This window comes from Aphelocoma coerulescens, assembly GCF_041296385.1.
Source record: "Aphelocoma coerulescens isolate FSJ_1873_10779 chromosome Z unlocalized genomic scaffold, UR_Acoe_1.0 ChrZ, whole genome shotgun sequence".
Taxonomy (NCBI): domain Eukaryota; kingdom Metazoa; phylum Chordata; class Aves; order Passeriformes; family Corvidae; genus Aphelocoma; species Aphelocoma coerulescens.
The window spans coordinates 22,795,960-22,811,387 of NW_027184085.1; the positions used below are offsets into that span (position 1 = coordinate 22,795,960).

The following is a 15,428-nucleotide window of genomic DNA, read 5'->3' on the forward strand; positions in this document are numbered from 1 at the left end:
TCTTAATTCAGTGTTGGACTAAGCAGGCTGAGGAAGGATCATGTGGGTGGTTTGGTCAATGATATAAATGAGATGATAAATTCTGATTGTGGGTGGCATCAGGGATGTCAAGCAATAGTGGAGAAATTCATTTGGCAAGTACAGGTTGAATCACAAAGCAGATGTGCTTTATGGCTTTAATATCACTAAATTAGATAAGAAATTTGCAGAGGGAAGAAGGCAAGATGTCTTCTGAGAATGATAGGATTAGCCTGTTTCTGAAGTATGGGTGTACTGTGAATCATTTGACCATCCAGGGCTAAAGTTCTGTTTGTAATGAAACACTGTCTTTGAGCAGAGGACTCTGTTAGTGCATTACGGGGTTTTCTGCTTCTTTCCCACTTTCAGGAATGGAAAAGGAAAAAAAAAATTAACCTATAAAGGATAAAGTTTCCAGGGTAAATGTTCTAGGGAATCATCTTTAGGCACAAACCCATTAAAACTATAATGCCCACAAAGGGCAAAATAGGCAATTTGACTGTTCCTTTGAAGTCTACAGTTGTTTCTGTTGCACATATGAGCAACTCCACTTTAAAATCTCTGAGAGTTATAGTGTATAATTGAATGTGGTCTGTACAGCTAGATGTTGCCAAGAGGAGAGATTTCACAACTTCAGGATTCAGGAAATATGATCAAAAGTGGCCGAAAGTTCAAGGATGATGATACTGGAGAAAGGCTGGAACTTGCCAAGAGGAAATTGCTGGTGACCTTACTGAACTAGCATGGTGCAGGCAGATTGCAGAGGTTTAAACATGGGATTACTTTAAGAGGGCATGTTTTGGCATGTAGCTGGGGGTAAAAAATCACAAAGTTGGAATAAAATAATCATTAATGAGTTAAAAATTTTGTATTTAAGTGTTCCTTCTTGTCACTCACTTGAATTGGTGTGCCAAAATGAAGGAGGGGAGAGTATTAGGCACAACACTAAGCTCTAGGTTTCTTTCTGTTTTTATGAGAGCAAAGGTTCAGTTTTGTCCAGCTTAACATCCTTTTCTTAGGTTCAGCAGTATGTTATTCAGCCATTGTTACTTGTAACCAAGCAAAGGTGTTAAAGAAATAAATAACAAGCAAAAAATTATTCTGAAACACTCATTCAGCAAATAGGTTATCTGTCATTTCCCTGCCTGGAAAACATAATACGCTGCTAAAAAACGGATTTATGCAAACTGGTTAAAAACACTACTTAGATTATTAAAGAGAACATATATTATTTATGTAAACTTCCATTACTCTCCATTACCTGTGTTTCTCTGTCACCATATTAACTTAAAAAATAACCCCTTTTTTCCCCTGTAATCTTTGTTGCATTCAGCAAAAGCTGGGGTGGCTGTTGGGAATGCCTTAGACAATGCTGGATGTACCTACGCAAGACTGTTGCATTTCCACCTTGTTAATTAACTTACCTGTTTCCTTTCATCTTAATCTCTAGGGGAATGAAACACCCTCCAGCAAACAAAACAGTTACAACTGATCACAAAACAATTAGCCTTTTTCATCCCCCCTGTAAGACCAGTGTTCTAAAGAATGTTATTTTCTTTACTCTTTGGAGTAAAGATTTTCAGGTTTTGTGGTTTATGTGCTTGGTGTGAGAATTAGCTTACGGACACACATTTCTTCCCAAGGCGCATGCTGCACTTTTTTAAAATGTCCCCTGTGGTAAGTAATAACTGAAGACTTTTGTTTCGTTTTTGTATTTTTATGCCAGCAGGTATGTGTTTCTTTCTGGTAGTGAACTCAGTCAATATATTCTGGGTATACCTAGGGCCCCAAGTGATATTAAGAACTCAAACAAAAGTGATGTAAAAAACAGATGTAAATCTGTCCAATGGCCGGAATCAAGTCATTGTTTGCACTGTGTAAAACCATTGCATCTGTCTAAACTTAAGAAGAAAGAAAAGACATCTGGCTTATAGAGGGTGAGATATAAAAGTGGTAGACACACAGGAGGGGTTGGATTACCACTGGATGACCAAGGATTGGCTGTAATACTCCTTACATGAAGTAGTGGCCCTGCCACTCCTGCTTTTAAGCTTTTAAATTCCTTGCAGTGAGGTTTCCACTGTTCCTGGGCTGCTTGGAGAGTTTTGTCATGGGGCAGTTTTCCCTGTCTGCAGGTGGTAGTGTTGGAAGGTGCCCATCTGCACCACCTTCCTGTGTGCAGGCTTGGTTGGACTGTGTGCAGCCCTCTTCTTCCTCCCCAGCCTTTCTCCCAAAGCCTTTCCCAGCTGTATCCTGATGTGCTAAACTGCTTAAATTAACTCCAGATTGCTCTGTTTATTGTCTGCCAGAGGAGTGAAAGAAGGCAATCAGAGCAGCTTCCTCTCAAATAAACTCCAAAAAAGAGGGGGTACAGGATATTAGGATGGAAAATACGGGTTCTGGGAAGAACCCTGAGGCTCTAATGCCTGTATATTAGATCATTTGTCTCTGCTGTTTGCATTTTAATTCTAAGTTTTGGCAACTTCATATCCCTGGAAGTGGGTTTTTGGGTTGTTTTTTTTCTTTTTTGTTTTTCTTTTTTTGCTTTTAAAAGAAAACAAAATGGGTGTTAGGTCAAAGTAGTCATTTTTTCCTTCCCCCTCAAATGACACTGGAGAAAAGTGAAATAATGATCCCCTGAGGTTGTCAGCCTCCTTGCAGGCCATGTGCACCTCAGTGCCTCTGCTTCATGTGAAGTCAGTGACCTCTTTTCTTGTATATGACTCTGATCAGCAATAAATGTAAAACTAGTTTTCCACCAGCTGCTCTCTTCACGGTTGGGATAGTATCCTCTTTTCTTACCTTACAACTTGAAGCCTAAAATACAGATGTAGCAGGTCTGAGGTCAGATATTTTCCATATATCTGAAGGTGTGGATGCATTGGTTTTGTCTGGTCGCTGCTTAAAAGGAGTATCTGTAAGCACAGTAACAGCAGCCCTACTTCCTGCTTTTTTCCTTCCAAAAGCTGATATAAATGTGCCTCCTAATATCCATAATACTATTTGGATAATAGCACTAGGCTTGTTCTAAGAGTGATGCTGCTTCCAGAAGCAGAGGAAGACACCCAAATGTATTAAAAATAAACTTCCGAATGCTTTTACTGAATAAAAGCACCTAGGTGCTGCCAGCTATTGGACAGTCTCTGCACTAAGAAAATTTAATGCATAAAACTCAGTGCTTCGCAGCATACTTTTGGTCATATGTCAGCCCTATCCTGTCCTCCTGTTATTATTGTCTGTCTACCATATGGATATATCTCTTCTGTTTGGTAGGGAGAGAGGGGGGATGCACTTGGAAACTAAACATCCTTCTGAGTTATTTATTTTAAATGCAACGAGGGAATGTATAGGACGTATTCTGTTCCATTTAGCAAAGAGAAACCACCTTAGTTTCACTCTTATCTTCACAAAGTCATTAATGTATTAATCAGAACCAAGAAACTGGAATGGGGGTTATAATTGACCCCATTTTCCCTTCAAACTTTTTATGCATGTATTTCATGCTAAGTTACACACAGTTCATGGCTTTAGGGTGTTAGCAGCCTTTAGTTTCAGGAGTAGCAGAAGCTTAAAAGGTTTTTTCTCCTTATTTTGAAGATGCTTTAATTTGATAATATATTGAAATACCCTGCTTTATAAAATAAATTGAAGTTGTTTTTTTCTTCTGGTCTGTACTCACTTTAAAAATATTATGTGGCTTTAGACAAGGCTTTCAAGCAGAGTTTGGCATGGTTTACATATCAGACAGATGTGTGCTAGATCGACTTACTGCAGGGGCCCTTGAGAAATCAAAGAGCATGGGAGTTTTCTCTTGCAGCTTCTGATAGATTCATCAATTCAAAAAAGACTAGGAGCTAAATGACAGGTGGAGAACAGAAAAAAGAGCTGGGGCATGCTGATGTTGTACTGTAGGTACATAAGGACTATTTGGCAAGTGTTTTGTAACTGTTTTCAGGAAAAAGGAGACCTGGGTGTTGGTAGCCAGGAGCCAGAAATGTTTTACTAGATCTTTAGAGACTCTAATGGTTGGTTAAAGTTATCATGAGTACATAACAAATCCTGAACTGATTTATGATATCTAATTGTATTTATATAATCCTAGGTACTTAAAGTTTTCTTGTTTCTTTGCCCTTGCAGATTTATTATTTCTAATTATTTATTTGGGCTGTGTTCTGAATAGGATAGAAAACTGTTTTCATAGTCAAAGATTTCAAAGATTTTCTTGGCACACAGCATTTCATTGCACTTGATTTCTCTCTTTTTTTTTTTTTTTTCTTTTCTTGACTGATTCCTAATCAGTCAAATTGTAAATGTTGGTTGGTTATTTCTTTCTCTGTGGATATATGAGTTATATGCATACAGATGTATTAAATTTTGGATAGCTATTTTAAAAAACAAATGTAGGTATCCAAGAAGTATTTAAATTTGTAAACCTCATTAACATAATACATTTGACATGTTTAATTTTGTGTGTGAGTGTGTGTGTGATATCAAGCACTTTTGGTCTTCTGTTACTTACTGCTAAAATTTGTTCATGCAAAATTTATTGTGCTCTGAGGTATACAGAGAAAAACAGTTCAGAAATACTTACCCTATTGGATTGCTGTGCTGAAAGGATCTTTTTCTCTTAAGACTGTTGCTTTTCTTGTAGGAATTAATTAATTACTATTGTATTTTCTAAAGTTATTGTCATAAAGATTTTCCATATCACTCCTTGTTCTATAAATGCCAAAAACAGTTGTTAACTTACCTTGAGGATTGAGATTATTAGGACATATACTTAGAATTACAGTTCTGAGACTGTAATCAAGGTTGTGTAATATGTATCACAAACTTAAACATACTTACATCATCTCAGCAGAATGAAAGGTGTAGAATAAATAGAAGTTAAAGGCAGTTTATGCAAATGATACATATGTTTGTGAGGTATTCCTACTATCTAAAACAAGTAGTCGGCAAGAGTTATTTTTTTTTCCCCTTGCTAAGGAGACTCACAGGTAGCTCTTTGTTACTTGAACTAAGAAAATGCAAACTAAAGAGAACCACTGGAGTGAAAACTGCTTAATAACAGCACCAAATACAGTCCTGGATGAATCTTTGGAGAAATTCCAGGAAGCTCTCTCGGAAGAGCTTGTCTAGAACAATTTGCCAGGCACGTCAACGGGACTGTGGGGTGTAGCTCAGTTGTGGTTGAAAAAAGAATGCAGCAACCTGAGTGGTCACAAGGGAAACAAAAAAAGTATGCTCTGTTAAGAAGAAAAATAAAATTCACTTTTCTGTAGTGTAATTGAAACAAGGCCTGGTCTGTTGGAACAAAATAGGTAGCTGTACAAGAAGGCACATTGTTTCTTTTGGGAAAAAAAAGAACCAAAAATTTTTAATGTACTATTTACCATTTTTAATCTACACACTTAAGCCCTATCTAAGACTTGAGAAAAAGAACCAGCAAGGAAAATCTTTAGATGAAGACTAATTTCTGGCCTATTTGCAGAGAAAATAGTACTTCTAAACCATTAATATGAGGCAGGATTGTGATCAAAACCTGCTAAGATAGTGTGCACAGGCAGTAGAAGTCAGGAGAAAGTTGCTTGGTCCACATGTCCACATGGTGGAGAAGCTAGGGTGTTGTCCATACTGTACTTAGGTGGCCTTTGGAAACTTCTATTATAGTGTTTTGCCCACTATCCAAAAAATAAAACGTAAGGGTCTCTTTATAGCTTTTTTAATAAGTTTTTCATTCCACTGCATAGACAAGAACTTTTTTTTTTTTAAATGCGAACAACTGGGGGAGATTAAGCTTGCTTTCTTAGAGAGCTGGCCTTACACAGTATTACAGTACTTGTTTCCATTTAATTTCTTTTCCTAGAAATAATTTTCAAGCCCAATGATCAGTCTAAACTGAATTTCTCAGAGAAGTGAGCTCTGGTGCTTGAAGTTTTAACAAATCTATTAATGCTATTAGTATTGCCCCCCAAGTTTGGTAACTACTGTGGATTTGTCCTGGCAATGAATGCATGCAGGCAAGAGATATTTATGATCCTGGGAAGGACATTTGTCAGAGTTTGTTCTTAAATCAACACCTTTGCTTTTTTATAGTTTTCTACCGTTTAGTGAGGTATAAATCCCAAATGAAGCTTTCCCCAGAGCTGTGAGCATCTATTTCCAATGTAGATTTTCTTCATAGTACAAAGCAGACTGTTGCTTCAGTTCCAGGGTAATTCTGTAAGAAAGTGAGTCCATCCAAATACTTGAATCCATGCTTCATTAATTATTGCACTCAGAATTGTTTTATTGCTGTTTTTTATTGTCCATCTCTTCTTTAAAGAATTTCTTAGTCATTAAACTGCTTACTAGTTGCATGCATCCTACATCACTCTATATATACACTGTGCTATTCAAAATGTTTGGCAGCTGGCAACTCTTCAGAGAAGTATTTGGGAGAAACAGAAGGGCCTCTCTGTTTAGTTTTGTTTATTGATTCCTTTAAAAACTCCTGCAAAACATCTCTTACAGTTTAGAAATTACAGCTTTAGCAAATTAAACTCTTTCTCATGTATATGACAATAAATATTAGTTACAAAAGCAGATGTTTGTGAGAAGAACATTTGCCTTCATTTTTAAAGTTGTATTGTATATACAAGACATACAAGCTTTACTTTGCATCTATTTTTCTTATGTTTAAAGGTTTTTATTAAATAAGTGTTTTAAAATAATTCTTTGTCTTAATTATTTTTAATAAGAGAACCACAGTAGTTCTAAAGACAATCACCCCCATTTTAAGAATAGGTTATATTCTCTGACTTTCTGTGTCAAAAAATATATCCTATTTTCACCCGAATTGTTTTGAGATGGAGGTACTTTACAATGTATTTTTGTTGTTTCAGCTTGTTCCATCAAGACTGATGTCAGCTTTCATGGAAACTGCCTTTTAAAGTAGCCAGGATGCTTCTGTTGCTCTCCTTTATTCTCTTGTTTTGTCATTTACCCAGCATATATGTGCTGTGCATTTTTTCATTTTTGCTGGTAACACCTGCTACAAATTCTGTTTCAGCCCATTCTTGTATTAGTGAGACTTTCTCTTTCCCACATTTTCCTTTGTTGCCACAAATTTCACCTTGTAGAAGAAAATTCCATGAGAATGGAAATAAAGCATCTAGGTACACCCCTTCTTAAAATAAGACATAATAAGAGTGCTTAATGCTGTGAGAAAATAAGAGTAGCTAAACATCTCTCAAAGCAAGCCAAGCCAAGCAAGCAACAAAGCCCTTTAAAAATGTGTGTTGCTTCCATTCAAGAAAGCAAACAAAGCTGCATAAGTTAGCTAGGTAATGCTTATGCCAATGGGCATAATTTCTAGATACAGAGTTATTCTCTCCCCTTTCACCCTTTCTTTGGGGACAAGAACTGGTTAATTTTATGATTTTTTTAATACACCTAGTATGTTGTGGGTACTGCTGTAGTCTAAATTATATGAATATAATTGCAAAAATTATTCTTACAAATGAGGAACATATACTCACTACATCTTCCACACTATTTCAGTATTTTTAATGAAAATTGTATTTGATTTTTGTCTCCAGCAAAGAGATAATGAAGTAGCATGCCTGGGGGAGGCTTCTGTTTTAAGCTGAAGTAGCAGGGCTGAAACTTTAATATTGAGCAGTCTTACAAACCAGGGCCACAAGGTGTAGGTAAAAGCTTTGTTCCAAAAGCTTTGTTCTGGAGACTGTCTTCTGACATCAGATATTAGGATAAATCATGCAGAGAAACAGTTACAAAAATATATGATAAATAGTTCAGAAAACACTGTTTTGAAATGGATTTAGAATTGGATATGAAGCCAGTGTAGAATATGAAGGAACAATGACTCCATTGATGCCTTTTCCTGGTCTTAAAATCAAGAGTCATACATGGTTAGAAGGAGAAAAGGGATTTTACCTTGGTGTTTATTTTAAGGATCCTTAGGTGCACACGTCCAGGTCATATGCATCGAGATGCACCCCACCGAGTCTATCTCTGTGTCCCTCTCTTTTTCTGACCCCCTCCCCAGCATTGGGTATAACATTATAGGTTTTACTAATTAGCATATCTATCAAAGATTCCCCAATGAGAGGCTCAAGTGAGCCCCTCTCCCCAAGGAACCTTCCCCTGGATGTTCTATCTTGGTTTACAGAATGTGTTCTGGAGAGGACCTTGGGGTCTGGGGCACACTGATCTCTGGCCACAAAGCTTCTAAAATGTTTAGTCTCTTAGCTTGACAAACAAGTCCAAGAATGTAGGCAAAAAGCACTAGGAATACAGAAGTTGTAAAAAGGTATAACGGGTATAAAAGAAAAGGCAAAAATCTTCATGGCATCACCATTTGTCTCATACCTCAGTGGATTTTAATTGTGTGTTTTAACTACTGGGAGTTTTCACATGGACTTTGGAATTTGTTCCATGTTTGAGATACTTGGGTAAAATAGCATAAGGAGTTAGTGAGGAATAACTTACTTGGGAGAACATGAGAATGGTTGTACTTCCACAGATGAAGGATCTGTCTAGCCAGGCACCCCTCACTATGGCAGTTCTTGGTGGTACGTGTCTAGGAAACTTTTGTGAAAACTTTCAAATCTTCAGCAGTTTGTAGCTGAAAAAACTCCTGAGACTGAGGTGATGTGTTTTCATGTGGGAACTGTAAATTACTTTTTCGTCTTTCACTTCCTCAGTGGCTTTCTGAACCCGTGCAGGCTTTTAGCATCAATGTATACATCCACAGCTCTTGACTTAGAGGAAATGTAGCTGAACACACGCATACACAGCTGGTGGCCATCTTCTTTCTTGCTGTCCAGACATAGTCCTGAAGGTAAAACCAACCAGAGTAGCAGTTACAGTCCTGAGTGGACTTTCTGCCAGGTCTATACTCCATGAAACCAGTGGCTTCTTGTTTATTCCCTCGCTCCCTTTATTATTTAGTGGTTAGCTAAATATTTTATTGATAGAGATTCCATTATGGTCTTTCATTGTTAGTTAACCAACTCCTCTTTAACAAATTGTTGGTATTTGAAGTCCTCAATAACATTTCAGACCATTGTGGAAGGTGTTGCATACATACGAACTGCTGGTGACACATCAGTTATGTTCTGCCTACCTAGAAAGGAAACAAACTTCAATAATCAAAACAGAAACCATCCTTTTCCTTCCTTCAACACTTTCATGGTAACTCAGTCAAAAAATTATGCAGGAAGGACCACTTGAACATGAATTCCTGAGGAAGGAAAAAGTGGTGTTCTAGCAATGTGAGAATGAGAAGTCAAATGAGGGGGATGAGCCTTTTTTCATATGCCAGGTTTTTTTTCATTTGCATATCAGATCGGCTATCAAAACAAGATTTTTTTCCCCTTTCTTTTAAACTTGGGGTACTATGTCTGAATGCTGATACGAGACACAAGTTCTTTCAGGATGTGTGTTAGATAGACTCCTTATATCAGGGAATTTAACGTGTAATAAAACTGGCAGAATGTGAATGTCTTTACAGAAAGCAAGGAAAAAGTACCATAAAGATTTGACTGTAACCTGAGAAGTGCACACTTCCCTCTCTATTCTTCAGAAATGCCACCTACTTCTATAATTTCCTTGTTGCTTTGTTGCTGATAATCAGGAATTAAAAAACCCTCATGTGCTGCTATTAAACTGATATGGATAGTGAGTAGCCTGTGGTACAAAGGAGGTATGTAACATATTTAAGTTCTGATTTCTCTGTATGTCCAAACTGTGCTGTAATACAGTGTAGATAAGATGCCTTTTATTCTAAAGACACCAAAGGTTTAAAGTTACTGAAAGCTCTGTCCCTTGAGTATCTCTGACAGGAATTCCTGTTTACATTATGAGTAGAAGGAATTGTTGAAACTGATTTTTTTTTATTTTTGTTGTAACCAGCAACTGTTTTAAGTTCTCAGATCTCAGAGCTCAACATTGTTGTGTGAGAAATGATGGTAGAACTCTTGATTAATTTCTTTTTAATCCAAAAATGCAGGACACCTGGGCATCCCAACTGTAAGCTAGTTGGGCCACAGGACATTTAACCCTTTTCAGAGAATTCTATTTTTGCCAAGTGCTTCATTTAGCTTAGGCTTGACCTTTCAAAGTCTTCACAAATATCCCTGGTTTATTCCTTTGTAGAGCAAAAGTGTGGTCTTCTGTGTGCAGCAGAAAGATGTGGGGGTTGCATTGATCCCTATTAAAACACAGAGTCACAGAATAAGCTGAATTGCAAGGGACTTGGAAGGGATCCACAAGGACCATTGAGTCCAGCCTCTGGCCCTGCACAGGACCATCCGCAAGGATCACACCATGTGTCCAAGGGTATTGTCCAAATGCTTCTTGAACTCTTGCCAACCAGCAAGAAGATAATTTTGTTCTGGTTACAGCAAAGTTCTTCTGTAAGGTGTTGGACTTCTTGTTTCTACGCTCAAATTGATGTTTTTTAATCAGAAAATACAGTGTGAACATGTCAAATTACACTGAATGTCAGTTCAGCAATTACTATTTGAAATAATTTTAACCTCATTGAAATAGGGGATAATTATGCTTAACAGAATTGCCAGCAATGACTCTTCTGAGAACATTTCAGTAGGTTTGAACAAGAACAACTGTATAACAGTACTAAAAGTCACTTCAAAGGATCACGACTGTTAACTTCAAGGATCTGGGTTTTATTCTAAGCATGGAAGCTTGGTCAGAGAGTTAAAAAGAAAAACATTCCATGAGCTATCTCTAATTCACATAGATATTTCTGTAGTCAGGATTCAACTTTTTCTGTAGCCATCTTATACGCTATTCTCACCAAACAATAAATTCAATTTCTGAATCACTTCAGTTATGTTAACTAGTTTCAATTCATTTTATTAGGGCTATCTCCTTCTGCCTGAGAAACCCAGTTTTGTCTAACCTTATATATCAATGTGGCTGCCTAAAAATTTGGAAAAAAACCTGCTTTTAAACTAGGTGTGTGAGTATTGTCCTGAGACTGGAGTAACAGGTTTCCATTTTAAGGATATTGTACTGCCTTGGAAACCAGTGTGTTCTGAGTACTAACAATGGCATTGATAGCAAATCTTCTTGTGGTCTTTAAATTAGTTGAAACTAAATTTTGGAAGACTTTGGTTCTGGAAGCTTTGGATACCTAATGGTACTTTGAATCACAGTCAGAAGACGTTCTTAGCACAGTCTTTCTAAATTGTTGTCTTCTAATATGGTATCATTTCTGCCTAGCAGTAACTTTTCACTGATATAATTTGTAGGTGTTAAAATGTAACAAATGTTTGTTACTTGGCCCAGAATGTCAGACCTTGTATAAACACTTAACAGCACTATGCGAGTGCTTGCATGGCACACCTGTATTGTGAAAATATTTTTTCAAATGGATGAATAGGTGTTGTGGGGAGGATTGTTCTGTCTTTCTTACCAAGAACTCCTTTTGTTTATTTGTTTTTCAGATAATGGAGGACAAACTTTAGCAGGTGGAAATAACTGGCCACTGAGAGGGAGAAAATGGACTCTCTGGGAAGGAGGAGTGAGAGGTGTAGGCTTTGTTGCAAGTCCTTTGCTGAAACAAAAAGGTGTGGAAAGTCATGAACTCATCCATATCTCTGACTGGCTGCCAACCCTGGTGCACCTTGCTGGAGGACATACCAATGGCACTAAGCCTTTGGATGGCTTTGATGTTTGGAAAGCTATCAGGTAAACTTGCATGTCAAATCATCAAGTCATCATTCTGGTATGAGAAGAATTTAATCAGTCCAGGAAACAGAACTGGAATGGGGAGGGAAATATCACCTGTTCCTTTCCCAAAATAAAGGGAAGGTATAAATGCAGTTAACCGTGCTGTCCATGAGAGAATTATCCAGGTTGCAAATTAATCCTGGTCACAGATGCAAAGCCTCCATACAGCTTTAACTTGGTATTTCAAATTTTTCAGTATGAACACAACAGCACACAAGCATGGTATAATTTTTCAAGAACACTCTGTGATCCCAAAGTATGTTAAATGATTTTGCATAGCATGGGGTATGAGTTGGTAAATTTTATGGACCGAACCCTGCTCGCTACAGAGCTCAGTCAGGTATGTCTGCCGGATGGGTCTGGAATTGGACACGTGGGAAATCTATGCAGACATTAAACTCACTGAACATGGATTCCACTTTGATGGTTTGTTAGCTCAGTACAGGACTTGTCAGGCTGGCTCAATGTGTAACTATTTGCACAGACGCATGTCATGCTGTCCAGTGTCTCAAGTCTGTGAGATGAAGTACAAAAGTAGAACCTGAGCTGCTTCTTGAAAACTGTGATGTTGTGAGTGATTCAAGCAAACTGGAATATTCAAAAGCACAGTGCAGACATGCTTAGATGACTGGAAAAAAGATGCAGCATAGCTCCAGCTAGGTTATTTCAGTATTCTTTTATTCCACTAAAATGGATTAAAGAGTCCTTAAAACCTTAGTTTCTCCTGAATTTGAAAGTTCTGTGACCAACCTTTGGTTTTGCAAAAATTGCAATGGTTTAAATTCCTTTGTTTCTTCCTTTTCTGTGCTGCATGTAATGTGTTGACTGATAGGGCTTATCTTCATAGAAGTTATATTTATTTTAGTAGGTCTTCAACTGTAGTTTTAATTCACAAAAGAATAATGTAGGATTGAAAGTTCAATACTACTAAAGCAGAATAAAAGGACTAACAATTCTATTTCCTACACATCATTCAGTTGAGGATTAGTGTTCTGTTTCTTTTGGTAGTCTTTGTTCTGTTTTTATAGCGGGTAGACTATACTGCATTATGTGTGTTGTCACCTTTTGTCCCTTTTTTTTTTGTGTGTGTCTTAGTATCCTAGAGTGTGAATTGCAAGAGTTAAATGCAATTCCTAAACAAGCATGAGCAGGAGTGCTTGTCTGGGTTAGGGACTGAGATGAGAAACTGAGAGTTAGAGTAGGCAGAATTGAACCTATGTGCCCATCCATGGTTAGCACTGCAAAGACCTTAGAACAAACAACAAAAAGAGAAAACCAAACCCACCCCCCCACACCTCCCCAGAACTAAAACCCATATCCTGAGTTCAGAATTGTTTTGTCTATACCTGTAGCATTACCTGTTTGACTCTGGTAAGCTTGATTTCATTCTTAGTGCTGCCTGTGTTTCTGAGGAGCTAAGGGGTGGTTTCCTGTCGTAGCTGGAGTTTACAGGAGCCTGATGGCCTTGTGCCCAGGTGTACTGTATGGCTCTCTTCCAAGTGGAAGGAGATAACGATGGGCATACTTGAGGCCAAGGATCATGAACTGCCAGGAAGGAATGGAGACTCCCATCCAGCCAGAAAAAGTAAAATATTTTACTTGTCAGTCTTCCTGTGGGAAAACTTAGCATCAGCAAGATTCAGGGTACACCTAAACCATAGACTTTTCTTCCAGCTACCATTAGAATTCCTGCCTACTTCAGAATCAGTTTCAACCATGCAGTTTTTGCAATGGATTGATCTTCTCAGATCAGGTTACTTCAGCAGGAGAGTTGTTGGGAAGGAGAGGTACAGCTGTGCCAGCACGCTGCTGACATTTGCATTTCTCTCTTTGTAAAGGGAATAATGCAATGTTTGCTGGCACTGCCAGGAACAGGTGACTACCAGTGTTTCCGGGTGTGTTAAACAGAGGCCTCTGTCTGGACAGGTAACAAGTCAGGTTTTCTAATTGTTAGGCTGTTCCTTGGTTGACCTTGCAGCCAAAATGTCATATTTCACATTATTTTCCTATGTAATCAGGATAAATGAGTGTATTAAATTTCATGACCATAATTCAAAAGGTCACTTGAATATTGGATAGCAAACAATGAAGGCATGGTGCCCTTTTGGTGATATCTGATGAAAAGTTCAAATATGTTGTTTCTCTGAGACCAAGTGGCTCATAATGAGTGAAATTATAACTTTCTAATATTCTAACTCATTTGAAAAAAGGAAATTAATCACTGTGTTACATCTATATTTTTTTCAGTACAGTCTAATATAGATTGAGGCACAAGCTTCTTGTGATTTTGTCTTTGGGGAGAGATGGGGGAGGAAGAACTTTTATCCTGAGCCTGCTGTTTCTTAGGTGTGTAATCAAAAGGGAAAATATCATAAATTTGAAACCTTGATTTAGATATTCAAAAGAATATGTGTGATGGTGCAGGTCTTCTCAGAAGTCACAAAAATATTGAATCTATTTCAGATATCTGTCTATTAATGATCAGCATTTAAAAGATGGGTTCTTAATGTGATATTTAGGTAATAACATAAAATATAATAATATAATATTTCATAATAAATACTATACTATTGAAAATATGTATAAATGTAATATAGTATAGAAATATGATTATATATCCAATACACAGAAATTTAACATAAATTTTTAAATCCTAAGTATAAATTCTGAAATTCTAGACCAAAATGAACTCTCTATCATGACTTTAAATGACTGGTAGTCCAAATTAGCAATAACATTACCATGACACCTATAACGTTAAGTTCTTGTAGTATAAAGAAATGCTGAGAGTCACATACCCAAGTGTTCCTTTCATACCTCCTCTATTTAATTTTGAACTGAAAAACCAGAAGACATTTAATGGTTAGGAGGAAATGGCAGGAAAAGATGATGTTCAGAAGCACATTTCTTGTAGACCAAAATATCTTCTTTTGCATTCTTTTTGGTTAGCTATACTCTATTCTTCTTTCATGCAGTCCATGAAACTAAGGAAGCACAGTGTTTATGTTCTCACAGTGTGAACTCAGGTTAAAATTTGTATGGTACTTAAAAGCTCTTTGACAGGGATTTTAACTCAAAAGCTTGTCTGCTGCTTCCAAATCCATCTGCTGACCCATTACTATTTCAACACTCTATCAATGAGAGACCTAATAAAAGAGGAATGGGTTTTTATTGACAATAGAAACTGAAATAGAGCAGGTTTTGCTCACATACTCACTGCCTGACAGTCTTACTCACCAAGAGGTGTGTGTCTAGGAAGTTTGCCCAGCCAGACACAGGGGCAGAGGATTTCAAGACATCCACCTGGCATCCTGACACCAGGATGTTTGTGAACACATAATGGGCCCAGCATCTATTGCTGTGGTGCAAAGGTCCAGGGATGCCATCTGTGAAGTCCTGCAAGCTTCTTTTGTGTTCTTCTTCAGTTGGTAACTGCACAGGTTGTGTTCTGCGTTCCGGTTGTGCCTGTTTGTATCCTTCTGATGCTGTGTCTATGTCTTGTGCCACCTCTGTGAGTCCCCGAGGGCCATCACTGCTTTGTCTAGAGATGTCCCTGTCCAGGGGAACTGGCCTCAATGTGCTGGGGTTTTGCTGACGTGCTAGTCTGGATTGTCATTAATGTGGGCTGTTACAAGAGCCCTTTCCCT

The 15,428-nt window shown here is 37.7% G+C and overlaps 1 protein-coding gene across 1 annotated transcript in view; it reads left to right on the forward strand.

Moving 5' to 3' along the window:
- ARSB (arylsulfatase B) overlaps positions 1–15,428 on the forward strand; it is a 67,921-nt gene that overhangs the window by 20,632 nt on the left and 31,861 nt on the right. The window contains exon 5 of the mRNA XM_069001849.1: positions 11,496–11,739. Within this exon, the coding sequence (XP_068857950.1) occupies positions 11,496–11,739 (244 nt within the window). The remainder of the gene's footprint in view (positions 1–11,495; positions 11,740–15,428) is intronic.